Raw genomic sequence first — 24,559 nt, forward strand, 5'->3', positions numbered from 1 at the left:
CCACTAACCCACCCTCCCCTCCTGGCACCTTCCCCTGCCACTGCAAGAATTGCAAAACCTGCGCCCACACCTCCCCTCTCAACTCTGTCCAAGGCCCCAAAGGAACCTTCCACATCCATCATAGATTTACCTGCACTTCCCCACATGTCATCTACTGTATCCATTGCTCCTGATGTGTTCTCGTCTACTTCGGGGAGACAGGCCACCTATTTGCAGAATGTATCAGAGGACCTCTCCAGGACACATGCACAAAACATCTCCACCGCCCTGTGGCCGAGCACTTTAACTCCCCCTCCGCCAAGGACATGCAGGTCAGGGGCCTCCTCACTGCCAAACCCTTATCACCTGATGCTTGGAGGAAGAAAGCCTCCTCTTCTGCCTTGGGACCCTCCAACCACATGGGATCAATGCACCAGTTTCCTCATTTCCCCTCCCCCCATCTTATCCCAGATCCAACCTTCCAACTTGGCACTGCCCTTTTGACCTATTCTAGCTGTCCATCTTCTTTCCCACCCATCCATTCCACCCTCCCTACCTACTGCATTCTCAGCTATTTTCCCCCCCCCACCCCCCTCCTATTTATCTCCCAGCCCCTTTGGGCCACCCCATCATTCCTGATGAAGGGCTTATGCTTGAAACGTCGATTCTCCTGCTCCTCAGCTACTGCCTGACCAGTTGTGCTTTTCCAGCACCACACTCTGCAACTCTGCTTACTAGCTATCTTTCAGAGTTTTGAGACCTCATCTCCTGTCAGCACACACTTCCTTGCTGGGATTTAATGTTCAAAAAACCTGCAGCATTGATTCAGGAGCCCTTTTCAGCATTGGGATTGTCTGTTCCCTTTGACTGCAGTCTAAACAGAACTCACTTTATGATAAACTATAATAACTGGGCTTCAGACATCTTTCTCAACCCTTGAACACGTACAATTATGAAACACTTGCCTTTGTCTGTTGCAGTAATTATTATAGTGGCCAGATTAAGAGCTGAATTTTAGATTGATAACTTTGCCCTGAACACTCCTGCAGAAATGTCTTTTTTAAACTTCAAATCACTTAAGAGCTAGACAAAACTTCATTTACAGAATTTGGAGATGCCAGTGTTGGAGTGGGGTGTATAAAATTAAAAATCACACAACATCAGGTTATAGTCCAACAGGTTTAATTGGAAGCACACGAGCTTTTGGAGCACTGCTCCTTCATCAGGTGGTTGTGGAGGACACAATTATAAGGCACAGAACTTATAGCAAAAATTTAGTTGATGTAACTGAAATTATACATTGAAAAATACCTTGATTGGCTGTTGAGCCTTTCATTTGTTCAAATACCATGATAGTTTCACTTCTTTCATGTGTAAATGACAAAACCCGATTTTTAACTTTGTACACCCCAGTCCAACACCGGTATCTCCGAATCATGACTTTTTTTTATTAAGAAGTTGCATTCTCAGGTTAGCTGTAACAATGGGTGTTAGCTAGACAATATGTTGAAGGTGTTAGCCCCCTGTGTTCTCTATCTATGCCATGATGTTTAGATTAATTCTAATCTAAAAAGTGAGATAAAAGTTTTACATTAATTCATGCAGATTTTGAGCAAAGTACAATGTAACTCTGCAAGTATAAATTCACTCCACAAAATATATGTGTGCATGTGGGTCTTTGTCTGTCTGTGTGTGTGTCTCTGTCTGGGTTTGGGGGTTGAGAGTGTGAGAGAGTGTATATTTGTGAGTGTAGTGAGTGTAGAGTGTCTTAAGTCTGTGAGGGGGTGCATGTGGGAGTGTGTGTGTGTGGGTGTGTCTAGGATGGGGGGTTGTGAGTGTCTGTGAGAGAGAGTGTATATGTGTGTGCATGAGTGGAGAGTGGCCTAAGTCTCTGAGAGTGTGTGTCTGTAAGTGTGTGTGCGCCTGTTCATGTGTGCGCGTGTCTGTTAGTGTGTGTGCGCGTGTGCTCGTGTGTGGGGGTAGGAGTGTCTGTGTGTATAGTGCAATGGTGGTCACCTGTAATGTGACATGAACCCAAGGTCCCGCTTGAGGCCTTCCCTATGGCTATCAGCCTCTGCTCGGCCACTTTTCGCCGCTGCCTGTCCCGAAGTCCGCCTTGGAGGATGGTCACCCGAAGGTCCGAGATCGAATGTCCTGGACCACTGAAGTGTTCCCTAACTGGGAGGGAACACTCCTGTTTGTTGATTGTTGTGCGGTGCCCATTCAGCTGTTGTCGTAGCCTTTGCTCGGTTTCCCCAATGTACCATGCCTCAGGGCATCCTTGCCTGCAACGTATAAGATAGACAACATCGGCTGAGTCACATGAGTATCTGCCACATACAAGGTGGGAGGTGTCCCCACATATAATGGTGGTATCCATGTCCACGCTCTGACACATCTTGCAGCCCCCACCATGATAGGGTTGTATGGAGTTGTTCTGAAAGCCGGGCAGCTTGCTATGAACAATGATTTGTTTGAGGTTTGGCAGTTGTTTAAAGGCAAGCAGTGGAGGTGTGGGGAAGGTCTTGGCGAGGTGGTAATCCTCATTGACCTGTAACACATTATCACGAAGAACATGGCATAGTTTTTCAGCTCCTGGGAAATACTGAACAACAAAGAGTACCCTGTCAGTTGCAGCATGTGTCCGACTCCTGAGGAGGTCATTACGGTTCCTTGCTGTGGCACGTCGGAACTGGCAGTCGATGAGTTGAGCATCGTACCCAGTTCTTGTGAGGGCATCCCTGAGTACTTCCAGGTGCCAGTCACATTCCTCCTCATCTGAGCAGATCCGCTGTACACGTGGGGCTTGTCCATAGGGGATGGCTGTTTTAATATGTTTTGGGTGGAAGCTGGAGAAGTGTAGCATAGTGAGGTTGTCTGTGGGTTTGCAGTAGAGTGTGGTGCTGAGGTGTCCATCCTTGATGGAGATGCATGTGTCCAAGAATGAGACAGATAGTCGAGAGTAGTCCATGGTGAGTTTGATGGTGGGATGAAACTTGTTGATATCACTATGTAGTTTTATCAGTGACTCCTTGCCATGGGTCCAGAGGAAGAAAATGTCGTCATTGTACCTGATGTACAAGAAGAAGTCTTGTTCGAACCTCTGCATAAAAATGCTGGCATATTGGGATGCAAATTCAGTCCCCATGGCAGTTCCATGTGTCTGGATGAAGAACTGATTGTCAAAGGTGAAGACATGATCGAGGATAAAGCGGATGAGTTGTAGGATGGTGTTTGGAGATTGGCAGTTGTTGGTGTTGAGTACTGAGGCTGTTGCCGTTATGCCATCATTGTGGGGGATGCTGGTGTAGAGTGCTGAAACATCCATTGTGACGAGGAATGTTCCCAGTTCAACTGGTCCACGAGTGCTGAGTTTCTGTAAGAAATCCGTAGTGTCGTGACAGAAGCTGGGGATCCCCTGTACAATAGGTTTCAAGATGCCTTCAACAGAGCCGGAGAGATTCTCACACAGGGTCCCATTGCCCGACACGATGGGACATCCTGGTGTGTTGGCTTTATGTACCTTCGGAAGGCAGTAGAAGTTGCTTACACGACCTCGGACCTTCGGGTGACCAAACTCCAAAGCAGACTTCGGGACAGGCCGCAAAGTGGCCGAGCAGAGGCGGATAGCTAAGGTCGGTACCCATAGGGAGGGCCTCAACCGGGACCTTGGGTTCATGTCACATTACAGGTGACCACCGTTGCACTATACACAGACACACGGACACTCTCACACCCTTACAGACACACACACTTCCACAGGCATCCTCTTAGAGACTTAGACCACTCTGCACTCATGCACACACATATACACCCTCCCACAAACACTCAACCCTCCCACCCCAGACACACACACACTCACACATGCGCCCCCTCACAGACTTAAGACATTCTACACACACTATGCACTCATATATGCTCTCTCTCACACTCTCAACCCCCAACCCAGACAGAGACACACACAGACATACAAAGACCCACATGCACACATATTTTGTGGGGTGAATTTGTACTTGCAGAGTTACATTGTACTTTGCTCAAAAACGGCATGAATTCATGTAAAACTCTTATCTCACTTTTTAGATTAGAATCAATCTAAACATCATGGCATAGACAGAACACAGGAGGCTAACACCTTCAACATATTGTCTAGCTAACACCCATTATTACAGCTAACCTGAGAATGCAACTTTTAAAAAAAAGGTTTTGTGATTTACACATGAAAGTGAAACTATCATGGTATTCGAACAGAAGAAAGACTCAACAGACAACCAAGGTATTTTTCAATGTATGATTTCAGTTACATCACACTGTAAATTTTTGCTATAAATTTTGTGCCTTATAATTGTGCCTGCCACAATCACCTGAAGAAGGAGCGGCGCTCTGAAAGCTAGTGTGCTTCCAATTAAACCTGTTGGACTATAACCCGGTGTTGTGAAATTTAACTTCATTTACAGAAGATTTTTCTCTCACAAAGGAAAAGAACACCCGGTCACTCTAATCTATTAGTTTGCTATAGATTAAGTAGTGGAAGACTTTCAAACAGAAGTCTCCTTATAATCAGTTAAACAGTTGCATGGAAAAATGGAAAACCTCACTCTAACCAGCTTTTTATCAATCAAATCGATAACCATTTCAAGTCTCCAAAGTCTGAGTCAATGGAACACCATATTCCATGGAATGCATTGGACATTGTGCAAAGTTTTATGCAAGGTGTCCAACTAAAGCTGGAAAGACAGCAGGGAGCAGTAACAGGAAGGTTCCTTGACAGTATCACCACTGGGAAACCTTCACTGTGGCAGGCTGCATAGCAAATTGTCCTACTGAAGTGGGCAGCTAGACAGCCAATTTACATAAAGACTACATTAAGAGCCATTTAATGTGATTTCTGGTAGTCACATGCCAGAGAGGGCCCCCTCTGTGTGTGGAGCTGCCAATTTCATGAAGGCTGCATCATCCCATGTTGGTGCCACAGGTGAGGACAAGACTTCCACTCTCTAAATAAGAGACTACTGGACAGCAGTGGGTATGAGTCATAGAGATGTACAACATGGAAACAGACCCTATTCAGCCTCTCCCTATAGCTCAAATCCTTTAAACCTGGCCACATCCTTGTAAATCTTTTCTGAACCCTTTCAAGTTTCACAACATCCTTCCTATAGGAGAAGAGACTAGAACTACACACAATATTCCAAAAGTGGCCTAACCAATGTCCTGTACAACCACATGATGTCCCAACTCCTCTCCTATTTACTTCGGACTGAACTTTCAGCATCAGGAGCCCGTTCGCTATCCCTAATTGGATAGGGAATTAGTAGGGGGCTATCTGCAGTAAAATGACAGTGTAGGTTTTACTGCCAGCAATGTGAGCTCAGGATCATCTACCGGCCCTGACCCCATATTAACATTTGAAATGTTAACTTAAACCTTCATAAACATTCATATCGGTTGAGTGGTTCAGACGCCTGTGAACCTCTGGATAAACTCATACCTTAAATCCAAGGCCTCTGGTTATTAATCCCTCTACTAAGAAGATAAGTTCCCCCCCACCCCCAATCTGCACTCCTGTATGTTCCTCAATTATGTACACTAAATGTTTGGAGACTTCCAAAATTCAGGTCAATATTTTAAGAGAGCATTGTGAACGCAGCTCTATCTTAAGGAATTTTGCCAACAATATCAAAATCATCTTTCAACAATTTACAGGAAACATCATATGCCAAATAGTATGAATAATAATGTGTTCTTACACCTGAGAAAATAAAGTATTAAAGAACAAACTTCACTAATAGTTTATAATTTACATTTTGAGATAGTCATTTTATTAGATTCCAGGAGGTGGGAATGCCTATAACATCTCTACCAGATGATGTTTTGTCCCTAACCCCAATATCTGCACCAGAAGCTGTTGGAAGAAATAGAAGGTTGTAAGAAATATCAGTTGCTGTTGAATTTTTAAGATGATTGTTAAGATGTACTTTGGAAGTCCAAATTGATGAAAAAAAAAACTACAATCAAATACAATCCAAAGCTCTAACTTTAGAAACCATGTTATGTTCAACAGTTGGTGCTTTGAGATCAGAGGATTCTTAATTCAGTTCCAAACAAAGACAAGCTCACAGCCTAAAGTGGGATTAAAGAGATATAGTATTTTTGTGGTGGGGTCAATGTTGCACTACATTGAAAAAGTACACAATGTAAAGGCAGGCTGTTGTTCAAAATTATGGTGCCGAAAGTGGAAACCAGAAGCACGCTCTACCCAAGATTGATATGGTTAACCTTGAGATATTGAACTAGAAGTATTTTTGGATAAGAAAATCTTACATGTAAAAACATTTTTAAAAGGAGTGTGAATCCTTGTATGGTGAAAGTTTACTATAAAGATAGCTTTGTTTAGCATTTGTCTCTCAACTGCAATTTGCAAAATAACAGTCTGGAGTTTCAGCTGTACAATGCTGTAAAATAATGAATGCATTCATAAAGGGGGCATTGTGATGTTTTATTGCATCCATATCTAATGAACAGAATGTTTAACTATTAAATATAGTATAGTCACAGCATACATGCAGTCCCACCTCGAAACTTACATGCTCAACTATTGGACAAGTAAATTTCCTTCAATGAGACAGCACTCCACAAATGTGCATATATGTACCATTTTTATTGATCATTTTTCATTTACAGTTTATGCACCAAATAGATTTTCACATTTAAATTTTTTAGGGGAGAAAAAGAGCAGAAGGATGTGAAGTGGAGAGGAGCGAGCTGGTGCAGTATTAACAAAGTTAGTAACAGGAGTCAAAGGAACAAATTAGACTTGTGCTCCACATTTTGAGAAATCAAAAAACTTGATTTGTACAAGATGCTAGATCTCTCATTTTTCAGAGAATAGTTAAACAATTAGCATACACATTGTCACATAATTCAATGTACAAAACCTCCTTCATTATGGATTGACCTAATGAAATACAATCTTAAAAGCTATTATTACAAATTACCGATTGAATGGGAACTTCATAGGTACAATGTTTTTAGAATATATTTTAAATGCCAGAATATTTCCATTATGTTCCTAAAACTTGTAAGGATTCTTTTAAAAAAAATCACCCCTTAAAGTCCAATTTCCTTTTGATTCCTAGGCTCTCTAATACCACAATCACTGAACACCTTTACTCCCAGAAAGAACTGCGGCACAAATACTCATTTGGCATTGTGAAATTCCCTCTGGTTAACAGCTGTATCTTCAATGCTCAGATGTCTAGTAGTCTGGTGTCTTTAGATCTTATCGCCCTCTGTTTTTCTTTGCATTACCCTTCAAAGACAATGAGAAAAACAAACCTTTGATTGGCATTGCAGCTTCGTTTTGTGCCTACTTCGAGTGAACAGGGAAATGCCAAATGTGTTGATAATGTCTTTGTACATTAATAAAGAGCATTCCTCTTTCTAATTTAGCTGACTTTACTGGAATAACATGTTGAAGTTTATGAATGATGATAAACTACCTAAAAGAGGGAGGTGAAGCTGTGCACATATTCTTCAGTATTTTCTTTCTTTTCCAGTTTACTGAGCTATCCACCAACCTTTCCTCTAACATGAAAGGTTCTAATAGGTGTATTAGCATAACAAGACTTCTATGTTAACTTAAAAAGACTTAATGGTACTGAAAGATCTGAACATACCTAACAAGGTTCACAGGAAACATTACCATTCGTCACTCTCTGGCCTGAATTGCAATACCAATAACTGATCATAGGTGCTGATTCATTATTGGATTATTTTACCGCTGGTAGAAGATTAGATTATATTCCCTACAGTGTGGGAACAGGCCCTTTGGCCCAACAAGCTCACACCCACCCAGACCCATTTCCCTCTGACTAATGCACCTAACACTATGGGCAATTTAGCATGGCCAATTCACCTGACCTGCACATCTCTGGATTGTGGGAGAAACCGGAGGAAACCCATGCAGACACGGGGAGAATGTGCAAACTCCACACAGGCAGTCGCCCAAGGCTGGAATTGAATCCAGGTCCCTGGCGCTGTGTGGTAGCAGTGCTAACCACTGAGCCACCATGGGGATTGAAGATAATACAACATTGTGTTTTCTAGCTATTTTGTGTTGTGCTTGACCTGCCCATTTGAAAGTACAGTATTTTAAAATTTGTTTTCCAAGGTCAATGAACATTCTGTGGTACACTGTGCTGCCACTCAGCCTTGTGCACAGTTTAGATTTTTAAAAATTTAACCTATTTTTCTAATCAATCTGTTCAGAGATATTATTACACACCTGTGGAGCAGGTGAGACTAGAACTTCTGTCTCTCAGTACAGGAGTATGTACACTACCACTGTGCCACAAAGGGCCCTGCATAGAGTTTATAGGAAATGGTATCAATTGTTTTCAGCTGTTCCTTAACCGAGGCTTCACCACTTGCACCAGATTTGTATCAGGTAATTTACTTTTTTTCAGTAAAGATCACAATACTGAGCAATAATTTACACCCATTCTAAGGGAATTCCAGATTTTTTTTGTTACTTTTTAAACAAAAAACTATATATTCCTACTATATTGTTTGCTTGTGGGAAGACTAGTTTAATAATTAAAGGTCTCCCTTTTAAGCTCAAGATGTGAAAAATTCCTTTCTAACAGGGTTTTTAATCTGCGGAATTCACCTTCCCACAAAGTAGGGGAGGTTGGGTCACTGAAGTTGTTCAAGGCAAAGTTAGATAGATTATTGATCAACAAGGGAATCAATAGTCAGGAGGTTCAGACAACAAAAAATTGTTGAGAGCACCAGATCAGGGATGATCTTGTTGAATGCAGATGCAGATTTGAAGGACTGAATGGCTGACTCTGGTTCCCAAGTCCTATGTTTGCCATAGAACAATACAGAGCAGAACAGGCCCATTGGCTGCACCGACCTGTGAACTAATCCAAGCCCATCCCCTACACTATCCCATCATCATCCATGTGCTTATCCAAAGATTGTTTAAATCTCCCTAATGTGGCTGAGTTGACTACATTAGCAGGTAGGGCATTCCACGCCCTCACCATTCTCTGTGTAAAGAACCTGCCTTTGACATCTGTCTTAAATCTATCACCCCTCAATTTGTAGCTCTGCCCCCTTGTACAAGCATCATCATCCTAGAAAAAAGACTTCTACTGTCTACCCTATCTAATCCTCTGATCATCTTGTATGTCTCTATCAAATCCCCTCTTAGTCTTCTTCTTTCCAATGAGAACAGACCCAAGTTTCTCAGCCTTTCCTCATAAGACCTTCGCTCCAGATGAGGCAACATCCTCGTAAATCTCCTCTGCACCTTTTCCAATGCTTCCACATCCTTCCTGAAATATGGGGCAACCAGAAGTGTACACAATATTCCAAGCGAGGCCACACTAGCATTTTGTATAGTTACAGCATGACATTACAGCTCCAGAACGCAATCCCTCTGCCAATAAAACCTAACACACTGTATGGCTTCTTAACAGCACTATCAACCTGGGTGGCAATGTTCAGGGATCTACGTGCATGGACTCCAAGATCCCGCAACATAACCACACTACCAAGAATCTTTCCATTGACCTAGTATTCTGCCTTCCTGTTATTCTTCCCAAAGTGAATTACCTCACATTTATCTGCATTGAACTCCATTTGCCACATCTCAGCCAAATTCTGCAGTTTGTCCAAGTCCCCCTGCAACATTCTTCCACACTGTACACTACTCCACCGACTTTAGTGTCATCTGCAAACTTACTAATCCATCCACCTATGTCTGCGTCCATGTCATTTATAAAAATGACAAACAGCAGTGGTACCAAAACAGATCCTTGTGGCACACCACTAGTAACTGGACTCCAGGCTGAATATTTTCCATCAACCACCACTTGCCGCCTTTTTACAGAAAGCCAAACTGCTAAATCACCCTCAATCCCATGTTTCTGCATTTTCTCCAACAGCCTACCACATGGAACCGTACCTTTCCCTTTCCATCCATAAACTAAACGTAACTAAATTATGGCCACTCTTTCCAAAGTGCTCACCTACCACTAAATCAAACACCTCGTCTCAATAACTGCCATTCTAATTGGCGTCCAGCCCAGGGTTGCTTCCAAAATTTATGCGCTCTTTTCAAATAGTATACATCCACCAACTTGTCCTTCTCAGAAATAATGTTGGTCAGATTACAAACAAAATCTCGGAAGGGAAAGGAAAACTTGGGTCAGCTTTAATGGCACAGCCAATGCTATCACTACAATTTCCATGGGTCATTACAGTATATGGCCTGCAACCCAAATGTAATTACTCTTGATTTAATCAAGTGGTATGTGAATGCTTTTCTTAGTTTTAGATTATTCTCTATTATTTATTTGTAGGATGATATTTAAAAATTTAATGTATTACTTGCACGTTTATACAAATTGCATCAGATCTGCACCTTGCTATTGGTCTTCAGCAGATTCAAAAAATTAACAAAACCAAAAGGAAAAAAGTCAAAACCATGCTCTCTGCTCACCTTACTGCCCATTCGAAGAGAGTCAATTTCTTCCCTTTGTTTTGACAAAGTCTCATTCATACTACATAAATGATCACTCATCATACTCAGCTGATCTTCATAGCTCCTCTTTGTAGTCATTAACTCATCCTGTTTTAAATTAAGACAACAACACCATATTAAAACAGGAATTGCAACAGGAAACATGTAGAATACATTTAGTGCACAAGCATGGAAATTCTGTGCAATGTAGAAAGGTCCACACAAAGGAATCTAATGGATATAATTTTTTGTGTCAGCAAGGAATGTTATGTTGATCAGTGGATAGATAGTATTCCTTTAAAATTGTGGCTTGGACAAAACGTTTGAAAATATTACAGCTTAGTTTCAAAATAAAATAAATATTCAATTCAGATCTCATGTATTGCCATTTCAAAAAGATTTGTATGTTATGAATGTGGGCTCAGTGGTATTAGGTATTCCTATAGTTTGTCATCATTGCCCTTACGTAACCTAACTCAATCCTACTATCCTTTACCCACTTATAGGATTCTGTAGTCAAGAGATAAAGTAGTAAACTGGATATTCATGTTTTTGTCAGTGCTTACATTTGCAAAATTGGTCAGGGAAAATTCAGGGAAAGCACTACTAGACTCAAGTCATTCAGATGTTTTATCCCACAACATGACAATGTAAATATCTGTGACAATTTAACTAAATACAATTCTACTACAGGTAGACAATCCTTTATCCGAAATGCTCCAAAGTCCAAAGGTTTTTTTTGTGGGTTCTCATTAACAAGATTGTTTGGCGTGTGAACAGTTAACCCAACTCCACACCCACTCAATACGTATCACTTAGGTGTGACATAGGTGGGTGGGGGGTGGCAGCAGCCTAGCACTGGCAGTGTTGGATTCTGTTTCAAGGCCTGTTTTACTCAGTGAGTGTGCTCCTCCGTTAAGATTTTTAAAAATTTCACCAAACTGTCACTTATTCTGAAATTCAAGAACCAGCTGGTCCCGAGCATTTTGGATAAAGGACTACCAATACTGGGTTGTTTCAACAGTTGTATTTATTGTGGTGAAAACTCACTGTCCCACTTCCAACTTTCTTCAAAAAAAAGCTTTTAGTACATTGGCCATCTTAGCTGTCATCCTTCATTTTACCATATGAAAATAAATGAGAAAACAACCTTAAACTGATGGAACAGTGGCTACAGTGAATAGGATATATTTTTTAATGATTTTAAGAGATGGGAGTTTGCTTGTAATGCTGGTTTTGTTGGCTATTCCTACTTACCCTTGAACCAAGTTATTTGCTAGCCCATTTCAGAGGGCAAATGAGAGTCAAGCACAGTGGATCTTGATTCACGTATGTGCCAGACTGGTAGAGATGGCAAATTTCCTTCCTTATCAGGTATTAATGAACCAGCTGGTAGTAATAGCTGAGAGTTTCTTGGTAATCATTAGAGAGACTGGCTTTTAATCCAGATTTATTAATTGAATTTAAATTCCATAAACTGGCTTGGTGGGATCTAAAGAATATCCCCACAGGATTACTTAAGGACTCTAAATTACAAGTCCAATGACATTAGCACCATGTCACAGTCTTCACCCATTGGAAAAATATTTTTAATTAGACTTCTGAATTCTGGAAGCTAGATCAGTGTTTTATTCTGTCCTTCTTAGAACTCTTTTGCTAGATACAGGTTCTGGGTAAAGAAGAGATCCAGTAATGGAAGATGTGGCAAATTAAAAAGGAAAGGGAGAAGCCAATAGTAAAGGTACCAACAATGGCAATAATTACCAGCATGTAGCAGGAAGGCACACAAAAATCAGGACAAGACAGAAGAGTTCTTTGGACAAATAGCAACAAATTTGTATTACCTTATAGACATTTGGTTGCAAGGTGCCTGGCTGGGACCCAGATTCAGGAATAGTTGGCATTTTGGAAGTGCAGTAAGCGAGGAGAATGTGGTGGGGTAGCTTAGTTAATTACAGATGACATTATTACAGTAGTGAGAGGTGATTTTGTAATCAAGATGTAGGGTCAATTGGTTAGAGACAAGAACACCAAAAGGTGAGAATTCACTTGTGGGAGTATAATACAGGCCCCTAAATAAGAGCTACACTGTCAACATAGTATACCAGAAAAAATAATGACTGTTTGTAAGAAGGTACTGAAATAATGAGTAATATTAATCTATATATTGATTGAACCAGATTGGCAAAAATTGCAGAGCGTACTAGCATAATTTCAAAGTGTGGCACATTCCTGTGCCAACTAAGGAACAAGCTCTTCTAGAACTGGCCATGCGCAATGTAACAGGATGAATTAATAACCTTAAAATAAAGAAGCCTCAAGACAGATGCAATTATAACAAGAGTTTGAGAGGAAAATTGTAGAGCTAGGACGACAGCTTTAAACTTAAATAATAGCAATTACATAGATATGAAAACAGACCAAGTTGAATTGAACTGGGTAATTCGTGGGTGGCACGGTGGCACAGTGGTTAGCACTGCTGCCTCACAGCGCCAGAGACCCGGGTTCAATTCCCACCTCAAGCGACTGACTGTGTGGAGTTTGCACGTTCTCCCCGTGTCTGCGTGGGTTTCCTCCGGGTGCTCCGGTTTCCTCCCACAATCCAAAAATGTGCAGGTTAGGTGAATTGGCCATGCTAAATTGCCCGTAGTGTTAGGTGAAGGGGTAAATGTAGGAGAATGGGTCTGGGTGGGTTACGCTTCGGCAGATTGGTGTGGACTTGTTGGGCCGAAGGGCCTGTTTCCACACTGAGTAATCTAATCTAGATTAAAAAACAGAACAATACAGAAGCAGTGGGAGACATATTTGATAACCATTTAGCAAAAATCCATTCCAGTGTGAAAGACTTCAGGAAGAGGATGCACCATCTGTTTGCTAATAGAAGTTAGAGAGTATCAGACTGAAGGAAAATTAATACAATTATGCAAACATTACCAGTAGGACAGAAAATTGGCTTATTTTTAAAAAGTGATTAAAAATATGATAAAGTACAAGAGACAGATTAAGAAATATAAAAGGTTGGTAAGTCTCAATCTGTAGACTGGCTGTATGTATTTACATTCTATCATATACATACCCAAGAGGGTTTATATTTCTTCCTACCTGCAATCGCACAATGTTTTGATTGGCAACCTTTATTTCTTCTAAGAGGGCTTCTCTGGACTTTTCTGCCAGTGCTAAGCGTTTAGCAAGGGCTCGACACTACAAATTTATAAAAGAAAAAGCATTTTGTAGGAAAATTTTCTAATTCATACAATAATTCTGTTTGAAACGGTGATCTGAAAACCTGCCCCAGTGCAGCTGAGAATATTGTCTTGAAACTCTTATCCATAAGCTTTTAAACAAAAATCAACAATCTCAAATGAATGGTTCCTTACAGGATGCCTTGTTCAAGTTTACACCCTGTCACTTTCTAACAGGTCTTTACTCTAACTTCCCCAAGAAAATACAACATTTTGTCCATTCACACCACTGTCCAAGATTTCAAATAACTGTGAAATTTGCAATTTGAAAAATTTCGAATGGGTATACTACACATGCTACTCTCAGTGCTGTCTTCTCTACATTAAGAAATGAGTAAAGGAGTAGGCCATAAGGCAATTTGAGAATGCTGTCATTTGGCTAACCTTAAATTATATCATTTATGATGTGTTTGAGACCCTGCATATTAGATAATTGATTTCCTGATCATCTTACACATGTCCCTGCTATTCACAAATCCTTTTAGCTCAGATATCCCATTTTGCACCCATGATACTGTTCCAAGCACAACAGAAGTAGCATCTCATCTTCCTCCTTATCATGCAGCTACCTACTTTAAACATCAACTTGTTTAACTCCAAAACTTTAATAGTTTCTCAGTGAGGGTGATACAGTCATTTGTTGGGGCTGTTGGCATTCTAGGTGGAAGGTGGTTGCCTTTTTCTAGAACAGTGCTTACCCAAATAAAAGTCTTGGGCCCCAAATCATTTTGGCCCACAGCGCTGTGAAGTGGACATTCTTTGCAACATTGCAGTTTCCTTATGACTTCTCAAAACCCTACAGAAGGACAGCAAGACACAGAATACTGCTTTGGAACAGTGAAAACCAGGCTTTCATTATCCCAGAGTTGCTACGCCCAAAGCTGACAATGAGTGTTTCATTGCTAGAAGCAAAATTCAGGAGGGATGTTCATTTCATGATACACGTTCACTTATCCAAACCATTTTTGTGCCATAGGAAGTGCATGGGAGCAATTGCTAGAACCGAATCTTTATTCAGTAAACTATAACAAATGCAGCAAAAAAATCTTTATATCACTGCAAATATGTAGTTCACTTATAAGACTGTCAGAGACTTGGACAAGTAATCTAGACTGACATTTCAGTATACCACTGAGGTAATGGGATCATATTTCAAATGAAATATTTGAAGAGGGCTCTATCAAGGAGACATAAAAACCCCCTGAAAGCATTACATGAATATGAGTAGTTGGGTTCCCAGTCTCTGGAGAATTTATTACTCAACGACATCACCAAAAAAGGTGATCTGATCGTTAATCTTGTTGTTTATGAGTTATTTGTGTGCACATGTTCCTCCACATTACAACAATAACTACATTTCAAAAGGTTCAAGACGACTCCGAAGTGATCTTAACAGGCACTGTATAAATACAAATAATTTATTTCTTCATTTAAATGAAAAATGCAAAGACTGATCATTCAAAACTTGCAGAACTCTCATATACTGATGAAATCAAAACAATTACATAAAAGCAAAATACTTTGGATGCTGGAAATAGATGGATTGACAGCTTTTGTGGAGAGTGAAACAGCATTCTTAACAGCTTCTCTCACCACAAATGCAGCCAGACCTGAGTATTTCCATTACTTTCTTTCATCTACTTTTTTGTAAGCTGATATATTTCCAAGCATCATTCAAATGAAGAATTCTTCTCTGATTCTGTTGGGCACAAAAGATCTGATAATGTCAGCACTAAAAGCCTGTTATGAGTCAATAATATTACCTCTGCATAGAAATGCACTGACTTGCTGTCACCTATCTGAAGTTGTGAGGTTAGCTCAGCCACTCTCATCATGTAGTGATTTTTGATCAACTGTTCACGTGACTCCGCATCAGGAATCTGAAAATAAACACACAGGAATTTCTTTAGATGAGACTGGTAAATGTTATTTATAGTGACACTTTAAAATCTGTTAATTACTTTTCATTTAACCAAACATTTAAAATATGGCATAAGACACCCAAACAAATGAGGACTACTTCAAAATCTACATTCTCTATTGCTTTCTGAATAAATTGTTTAATCTAATCAGTTATAACGACCGAGCTACAATTACAAATAACGCATCAAATTCTAATTCTAACAAATAGGCAAAATTTTGTTCATTTCAAAATGAAGTTATGCTTGCTATGCACTTAACTAGTTAATTTCCAACAAAGAATGCAAAAGATATCACAGTTACCTCATTGTTGATGGTGGAAGTGGTCAACATTCCAACCTAGCAAAAAAGAACTTTCATTCAGCTAAAGTTTCAGGCTACTGAAAACATTAAAATAAACCACAAGCAAAAGGAGAGGACTCACAAGAATGAGGCAGTGGTTCAGTGAGGATCTTGAGGACACAATTTTCTCTTTGCCAAAAATGCTGAGTTTTATACTTAACATACCTTAAATTACCTTAAAACTGTGGCGATTCACAAGTTTCTAAACTGTTGCCATTTAGAATTCATTTCCCCAAACGCTCAGTGAGTAAATCACTACTCACTACAATGGTTCGACATCATCCCCCGCCAGGATTTAAATGACCTTAAAAAGCTTTAAATGACCTTAGTTAATTAGACATGGCAGGGAGATGGGGTGGGAGAAGAGTATGTTTCCCAAGTGGCAGACTGTAGTGGGCATGGATGTGATGTAATGTAATATTGATAAAATAGTACATTGAAATCTAATCTTAGCTCACACATGAGGAATGCCCCTTGGAAAAGGCACTGGAAGAGTAGTCACCTCTCTTGGAACAGTATCTGGGAATTAAGGCCCTGATGTTTAGGAGAGAAAAAAACAAAACAAACCAACTTAAGTCTTAGTTCCATTAAATTAAAGTCTTATTTCAATTACCAGGCTAGTGCTTCTAACTGGCTCTTTGGAATCCTTTTCAACAAGTGGCAATTCTTCTCCAAGTTTAGGAATAGTACCATTCTCCTGGACAGCACCAACAAAAGTCATTTTCCCAGTCACTGTAGGTTTCAATTGACTTTCCAGCTCAGTTAAACGTTGATTCTCCTTCTCCAATTTTATTTTGGCTAATTGAGCTTCTAACATCCAGTGTTCTTTCTCCTGTTCCAGCTTTGCTATCTTCTCTTGGCTTTGTTGCACCTGTAAAGATTGGGGAAACCTACTTAGTTACAAACTGCTTCTTTAAGTGTTGGGGGCTATAGCAAATTGAGGTTATTGAAATACTCCTAAGGCTTTTACATTTTCCTATTTGCAAGGCACATGCGGTGATCAATGTTAAATTTACAGTTTTGATCCTTTTACCCTTTTAGTTGGAGACATGGCAGGGTGTAGACCAGAGTGGTGCTGAAAAAAGGTCAGGCAGCATCCGAGGTGCAGGAAAAATCAACATTTCGGGCAAAAGCCATTCATCAGGAATATGGCATGGCAGAGTGGCGTAGTAATCCAGACGCTCAGAGTCTGAGGACAGGAGTTTATATTCCACCAGCTGCCATAGTGGAATCTAACTTTAATTATAAAGTCAGGAACTGAAAGGTAGTCTCAGTAATTATGACCATGAAACTGTCATCATTGTAAGGAATTCTGCCTTCCTTGGTCTGGCATACAGACAACTTCAGATCTTCAAGAATGTGGTTGACTTGCAACTACCTTCTGAAATGGCCTAGCAAGCAATTCATTTCAAGTGCCCATAATCATGGGTAACAAATGTTGACCTTGTCAGTGAGTCCCACATAAAAAAGTTTAAAAAAGCTAACTTTCAAAACAACACAACTGCCAAAGAGAATGCATACCACAGAATCAGTTTAACCACAGCCTATATAATTATTTCTAATCAAATGACCTCTAAAAACCTTAATTTTAAAATTTTTAAAAGTCAAAACCTTAATCTTTGTAGCAAATCTAATTTAGAAATCACAAAGAAATTCAAGCCAATCATCTCAGACTTCACAAACAATTTAATGGCTGATTACAGGAAACCATCATGTAGATCATAAGTTGAGTGGTGTTTCACTGGCAGGGCTGTGGATGTGGTGGGCATTAAGGAAAACTTACACTAATATCTTGCTTCACATTTTGGAAGGTGGGGAATGGGGGATGAGACGGATGGAAATGTGATGTCATTGGGTTGGTAATCCAGAGAGCCTGGCTAATAATCTGACAGCAGTGTGTTGAATCCCAACATGTCAAAGGGTGAAATTTGAATTCAACTTGTAAATCTGAAATTTAAAAAAGCTAATTTGTTTCCATTAAATAATCAATTATTATTTTAAAAAAAGATTCACTAATGTCTTCAAGAAAAAGGAAAACCTGTAATCTTTACTGTGTATGGCCTATACATGACTCCTGACCCTAGTAATGTGGGTTGACTCTTGACTGCTCTGTAATGCCTGAGTGCATATGGGGATTTGAAGTTTCAATGAGATCATAGCTGATCTGATTGTATGTTGAAGCAGGATTGAGAAACTAAATGGCCTACTCCTGTTCCTATTTGAATGCTCATATGTACATTCATCATTTTTTTAAAGCTATATAACATTAGTTAAGTTCTATTCTCATAACATTAAAATTCCTGACAAGCAATCCTCCTCTGACAAAGTTTTGAACTATAAAGAATAGCATATCTTTAAAAATGAATAGTTTACCTCTTCCAGTATAATATGCTCAATTTACAGCTTAGCTCAATTGTTATTTAAGATATACAAATTCAAAAATCAAAAAAGACAAAGGATATGTTATAACAAAAATTACTGATTGCCATGTGTCACAGGGTACATCTAGACCAGTAGCTGCAGTTGGATTCTTGTAAAGGAGATTTGGTTCAACATGGCTTGGCAGATAAGGATGTGATTTGATTGTTTTGTATAAGTATACACAACAGCAGTTTCCTCAAAGTTAGAAATTTAAATGCTCAGGGAACTGAGCAAGGAGCATTCCTGCTCTCATATTTGAAGTCAGGCCAGGTAAGTTTGCTTTATATCAGAGGCAGAGGCATTGCACTCAAGGCATTTTACAAATCAGATTTGACATGATGCTGGATACAGCCCTAGATGGGAAAATCTAGCGTCATATTAAGGACTCAAAAAGTATGGTGCTGGAAAAGCACAGCCACTCAGGCAGCATCCGAGGAACAGGACAGTGGATGTTTTGAGCATAAGCTCTTCATCATTCCTGATGAAGAACTTATGCTCGAAACGTCGACTCTCCTGCTCCTCGGATGCTGCCTGACCGCCTGTGCTTTTCCAGCACATCATATTTTGACTCTGATCTCCAGTCCTCACTTTCCCCCATCATATTAAAGTTACAGCAGGGCATTCCAAAACTCTCAATGCAATCAGGCAGAGTCAACATGATTTTGTTAAAGAGAAATCATGTTTCCGATTTGTTCAAAGTATGCCAATGAATCTGTGGATGTACTGTACTTAGATTTCCAGATGACATTTGGAAGGTACCACAATGTTACTACATAATTAAGAAATTATGGTGATCATGAAAACATATTAGAATAGATAGAGAATGAGTTAGTTAACAGGCAAGGGAAAGTAGGCATAAACGTGCTATTGGTATGCTGTAAGGAGTGGAGTTCCATTAGGATCAGTGCTTGGGCCTCAACTATTTACAATTAACCTCAATAACTTTGATCAAAGGACCAATCGTACAGCAGTTAACATTTGATGATACAAAGAAATGTAGTAAGGCAACTTGTGAAGAGGACACAAGTAGTCTGCAAAAGAATAGGCTGAGTAGGCCAGAAATAAATCTGGAGTGTGGAGAAATGTGAACTTGTTCACTTTGCAGGAAGAATTGAAAAGCAGTGTGTTTCTTAAATAGACAGAGACTGCAGAACTTGAAAGTACAGAGAGATCTGGAAGTCTCGCACATTAAGCTCTTAAAGTTGCAAGTGCAACAAGAAATTTAGATGGCAAATGGAATATTGTGGTTTATTGCAAAGTTAACAGAATTTAAAAGGGATATTTTGCTACACTGAGGGTATGGTGAAACTATACCTGAAATAGTGTGCACAAGTTTGGTCTCCTTATTGAAGGAAGGATATAAATGCAAAGCAGTTCAGAGAAGGTTCAAATGGATACCTGGAATTGGATGTGGGTGGAGGGGTTAACTTTTGAGGAATCGCTGGATCTGAATCTATTGAAAAATAAGAGGTAATCTAATCAAACATTCAAGATCCTGAGGAGACAAATGCTGAAATGACGGTCCCCTTTCTGGAAGAGACGAGAATTCAGTTTAAAATAAAAGGAGACTACCATTTAAGATGGTTAATAATATTAAAGATGTTAAAGAAAGTAGCTGCAAACATGGAAGATTACCATCAGTGCAAAAACTAAGAATCCTTGGATTCAGGAAATTCTGAGAATGAAAAACTGCCAATGTAAGAGATTTGAAAAGAGACAAAGGCAAAAAAAACAGGTAACTATAGGTGAGTTAGCTTACCATCGAGCATTGCAAAAATATCCTAGTCTACAATAAAAATGTAACTGAGCATTTAGAAATATATAATATATTCACGAAGAGTCAGCGTAGCTTCAGGAAGGGGAAATTCTTGCTGGACAAATGTATTAGAAATCTTTAAGGAGGTTACAAGCAGGATAAAGAGGAATTAGTTGATACAATATACTTGGGTTTCCAAAAAAGTGGAAAAGGTACTGCACCAAAAAATAATTAAGAGATGTTAGTGTTGCTAGCATGGAGACAGAACTGGCTAACAATATGCATTCTAGGTTTGTTCAATATATCGTTGCAGTTGCATGAACACTAAGCTTTTGCTGTAAATTCTGAGCCTTATGATCCTGCTCCACAGTTATCTGATGAAGAAGCAATGCTCTGAAAGCCAGGACTTCCAAATAAATCTGTTGGACTATAACCTGGTCTTGTGTGATTTTTAACCTTAACTAATAGAAGACTGAGTTGGGATGGAGGAGTGTGCAATTTCAGAACGGTAACTTGGATCAGGGGCATGACCGCAATTGCTCACAACATATATTAATGATTTAATGTCTTAGAAGTATACAGCATGGAAACAGGCCCTTTGACTCAACTTGTCCCTGCCGACCAGGTTTCCTAAATTAAACTAGTTCTATTTGCCTGCATTTGGTGCATATCCCTCGAAACCTTTCCTATCCATATACCTGTCCAAATGTCTTTTAAATGTTATAGTTATGCCCTCCTCTACCAATTCCTCTGCCAGCTTGCTCCATAAATGCACCACTCTGAAAAAGTTGTCCTTCAGGTCACTTAAATCTTTCCCCTCTTACCTGAAGCTTATGGCCTCTAGTTTTGCACTTACTTACCTTACTTTGTAGTTCAGAAATGAGATAACGAGAGTCCAGAGAAAGTATATTCCTGTTAGGGGGAAAGAAAAGGCTGGTAGGTATAGGGAATGCTGGATGACTAAAGAAATTGAGGGTTTGGTTAAGAAAAAGGATGAAGCATATGCTAGGTACAGACTGGAGAGATTTGGTGAATCCTTAGAAGAGTATAAAGGCAGTAGGAGTATACTTAAGAGGGAAATCAGGAGAGCCAAAAGGGGACATGAGATTGCTTTGGCAATTAGGGTTAAGGAGAATCCAAAGGGTTTTTACAAATACATTAAGGACAAAAGGGTAAATAGGTAGAGAATAGGGCCCCTCAAAAGATCAGCAAGGCGGCCTTTGGGTGGAGTCTCAGAAAATGGGGGAGATACTAAATGAGTATTTTGCATTAGTATTTACTGTGGAAAAGGACATAGAAGATATAGAATGTAGGGAAATAGATGGTGATATCTTGAAAAATGTTCATATTAGAGGAGGAAGTGCTGATGTCTTGAAATACATAAAGATGAATACATCCCAGGACTTGATCAGGTGTACCCTAGAACTCTGTGGGAAGTTGGGGAAGTGATTGCTGGGTCTTTTGCTGAGATATTTGTATCATCGATAGTCACAGAAAGATTGGAGGTTGGCTAACGTGAGGCCAATGTTTAAGAAGGGTAGTAAGGACAAGTCAGGGAACTATAGACCAATGAGTGACGTCATGGGTGGGCAAGTTGTTGGAGGGAATCCTGAAGGACAGGATGTACATATATTTGGAAAGGCAAGGACTGACTAGGGATAGTCAACATGGCTGTGTTCTTGGGAAATCATGTCTCACAAACTTGATTGAGTTCTTTGAAGTAACAAAGAGGATGATGAAAGCAGAGTGATAGATGTGATCTATATGGACTTCAGTAAGGCGTTTGACAAGGTTCCCCATGGGAGACTGGTTAGCAAAGTTAGATCTCACTGAATACAGGGAGAACTAGCCATTTGGAATCAGAACTGGCTCAAAGGCAGAAGACAGAGGGTGGTTATGGAGGGTTGTTTTTCAGACTGGAGGTCTGTGTCCAGTGGAGTGCCACAAGGATCGGTGCTGGGTCCTCTACTTTTTGTCATTTACATAAATGATTTGGATGTGAGCATAAGAGGTACAGTTAGTAAGTTTGCACATGACACCAAAATTGGAGGTGTAGTGGACAGCGAAGAGGGTTACCTCAGATTACAACAGGATCTGGACCAGATGGGCTAAGTGGCAGATGGAGTTTAATTCAGATAAATGCGAGGTGCTGCAGTTTGGGAAAGCAAATCTTAACAGGATTTATACACTTAATGCTAAGGTTCTAGGGAGTGTTGCTGAACAAAGAGACCTTGGAATGCAGGTTCACAGCTCCTTGAAATTATGAGGGAATTTCAGGTAGATAGGATAGTGAAAAGTGTTTGGTATGCTTTCCGTTATTGGTCAGAGCATTGAGTATAGGGGTTGGGAGGTCATGTTGCGGCTGTACAGGACATTGGTTAGGCCACAGTTGGAATATTGCATGCAATTCTGATCTCCTTTCTATCGGAATAATGTTGTGAAACCTGAAAGGGTTCAGAAAAGATTTACAAGGATGCTGCCAGAGTTGGAGGATTTGAGCTATAGGGAGAGGCTAAATAGGCTGGGGCTGTTTTCCCTGGAATGTCAGAGGATGAGGGGGTGACCTTCTAGAGATTTACAAAATTATAAGGGGCATGAATAGGATAAATTGACAAAGTCTTTTCCCTGGGGTGGGGGAGTCGAGAACTAGAGGGCATAGGTTTAGGGTGAGGGGTGAAAGATTAAGAGACCTAAGGGGCAGCTTTTTCATGCATAGGGTGCTACGTGTATGCAACATTTAAAAGGCACTTGAATGGGTATATGAATAGGAAGGGTTTGGAGGGAAATGGGCCAGGTGCTGGCAGGTGGGGCCAGATTGGGCTGGGATATCTAGTTGGCATGGATGGGTTGGACCAAAGGGTCCGTTTCCCTGCTGTACACCTCTATTACTCCACCCTGGGGGAAAGACCTTGACTATTCACCTTATCTATGCCCCTCATAATTTTATAAGCCTCCAAGGTCACCCCTCAGCCTCCTAAGGAAGCTCGACGGAAGAAATTCCCATCCAGTCTCTCAAAATTTCAAATGTTCCAGTCTCAGTAATAACATTGTAAATTTTGTTTGCACCTTTCTAGTTTAATGACTTGGATGACGAAAGTGAATGTACTATTGAAAGATTTATGAAAGGCAAGAAATTGGTGGGAAGTGGTGAGGATGACAATGTATGCAGAGGAATATAGTCAGGTTAAATGAGGGAGCAAAAAGTTTGTAGATGGAATACAATATGGGAAAATGTGAAGTGATGCACTTTGGCAAGAAAGAGATGCTAAAGTTTTCCAGAAGATTACGATCAATATGCACTCTCTGTAGTGACTTCCATTCGTAGCAGAGGATGTATTACATCAGAGCCAGAGGACTTGTTAGTCTTTAGCCCATTGGTTTCATTATCAATATTCAACAACAGCTTTGGGTTCCTTATCTGAGGAAAGATATCCTAACATTGGAGGCTGTCCAGAGAAGGTGCACTAGGCTAATTCTGGGAATGAAGGGACTCTCTTATTGGAAGAGATGAGTAGGTTGGTCTGTACACAGAGGAGTTTAGAAAAATGAGACCTGACCTCACAGAAAAGCCCAGGACAAGAGGGAATAACCTCAGAGTTAGGAGTTGTCCATTTAAAACAGATGGAGAGGAATTTCTTCATTCTTCTATTGGAAAATGTGATTACAGTAATTAGGTAGCTGTTTTTGATCCACGTGGATGTAATGGACCTAGTACAGGTAGATAACCCTTTATCCGAAACCCCAAAATCCAAAAAGCTCTGAAATCTGAAGGCTCTCGCAGTTTTTTCTCTCATTAACAAGGTTGTTTGTTGTACAAACAGTTAACCCAACTCCACACACACTTGATGCATGGCACTCACATGCAACATGGGGGTGTGTGACCCAGCACTGGCAGGCCTCAATTCTGTCCCAGGGCCTCTAGTACTCACTGAGAGTCTGCTGTTAGGTAAGATTTTTCTAAATTTCACTGTCACTTATTCCAAAATACGAAAAATTCCAAATTCCGAAAACCAGCTGATCCTGAGCATTTCAGATAAAAAATTGTGTACCTGTAGTATTATCATTAGACTATTAATCTAAAGACCCAGATAATGTGGGGACCTGGATTCAATTCCTGTCATGGGAGATGGTAGGATTTGAATTCAAAATACACCTGAAATGAAGAGTCTAATGGTAGCTGTGAAATCATTCTCAATTGTCGGGGAAAAACCCATCTTGTTCACTAAAGTTCTTTAGATAAGGGAATCTTCCATCCTTATATGATCTGGCCTACATATAACTCCCGATCCACAGTAATTGGTGTACTCTTTATTAGGGAATGGCAATAAATGTGAGATTATGCTCTTTGACAAAAAAAAGGTGATA

At 40.1% G+C, this 24,559-nt stretch overlaps 2 protein-coding genes across 3 annotated transcripts in view; both read right to left on the reverse strand.

Annotated features, from left to right (window-relative positions):
- The window catches only part of LOC148148930 (uncharacterized), a 45,988-nt gene extending 42,362 nt beyond the window's left edge, over positions 1–3,626 (reverse strand). Inside the window, exons 1-2 of the mRNA XM_087990998.1 lie at positions 3,503–3,626; positions 2,014–3,420 (exon numbers count right to left, since the gene is read on the reverse strand). Of these exons, the coding sequence (XP_087847124.1) occupies positions 2,014–3,420; positions 3,503–3,626 (1,531 nt within the window). The remainder of the gene's footprint in view (positions 1–2,013; positions 3,421–3,502) is intronic.
- Positions 3,627–6,621: 2,995 nt separating this feature from the next.
- ppp1r21 (protein phosphatase 1, regulatory subunit 21) overlaps positions 6,622–24,559 on the reverse strand; it is a 104,315-nt gene continuing 86,377 nt past the window's right edge. For both annotated transcript variants that reach the window (XM_043695616.2, XM_043695615.2), the window contains exons 17-22: positions 16,631–16,888; positions 15,979–16,014; positions 15,519–15,635; positions 13,616–13,714; positions 10,493–10,621; positions 6,622–7,291 (exon numbers count right to left, since the gene is read on the reverse strand). In XM_043695616.2, the coding sequence (XP_043551551.2) occupies positions 7,262–7,291; positions 10,493–10,621; positions 13,616–13,714; positions 15,519–15,635; positions 15,979–16,014; positions 16,631–16,888 (669 nt within the window). In that variant the 3' untranslated portion in view covers positions 6,622–7,261. The remainder of the gene's footprint in view (positions 7,292–10,492; positions 10,622–13,615; positions 13,715–15,518; positions 15,636–15,978; positions 16,015–16,630; positions 16,889–24,559) is intronic.

Source organism: Chiloscyllium plagiosum, unplaced genomic scaffold (genome assembly GCF_037043375.1).
Source record: "Chiloscyllium plagiosum isolate Xiang-an unplaced genomic scaffold, Cpla_swu_hap1 HiC_scaffold_10, whole genome shotgun sequence".
Classification (NCBI taxonomy): Eukaryota; Metazoa; Chordata; class Chondrichthyes; order Orectolobiformes; family Hemiscylliidae; genus Chiloscyllium; species Chiloscyllium plagiosum.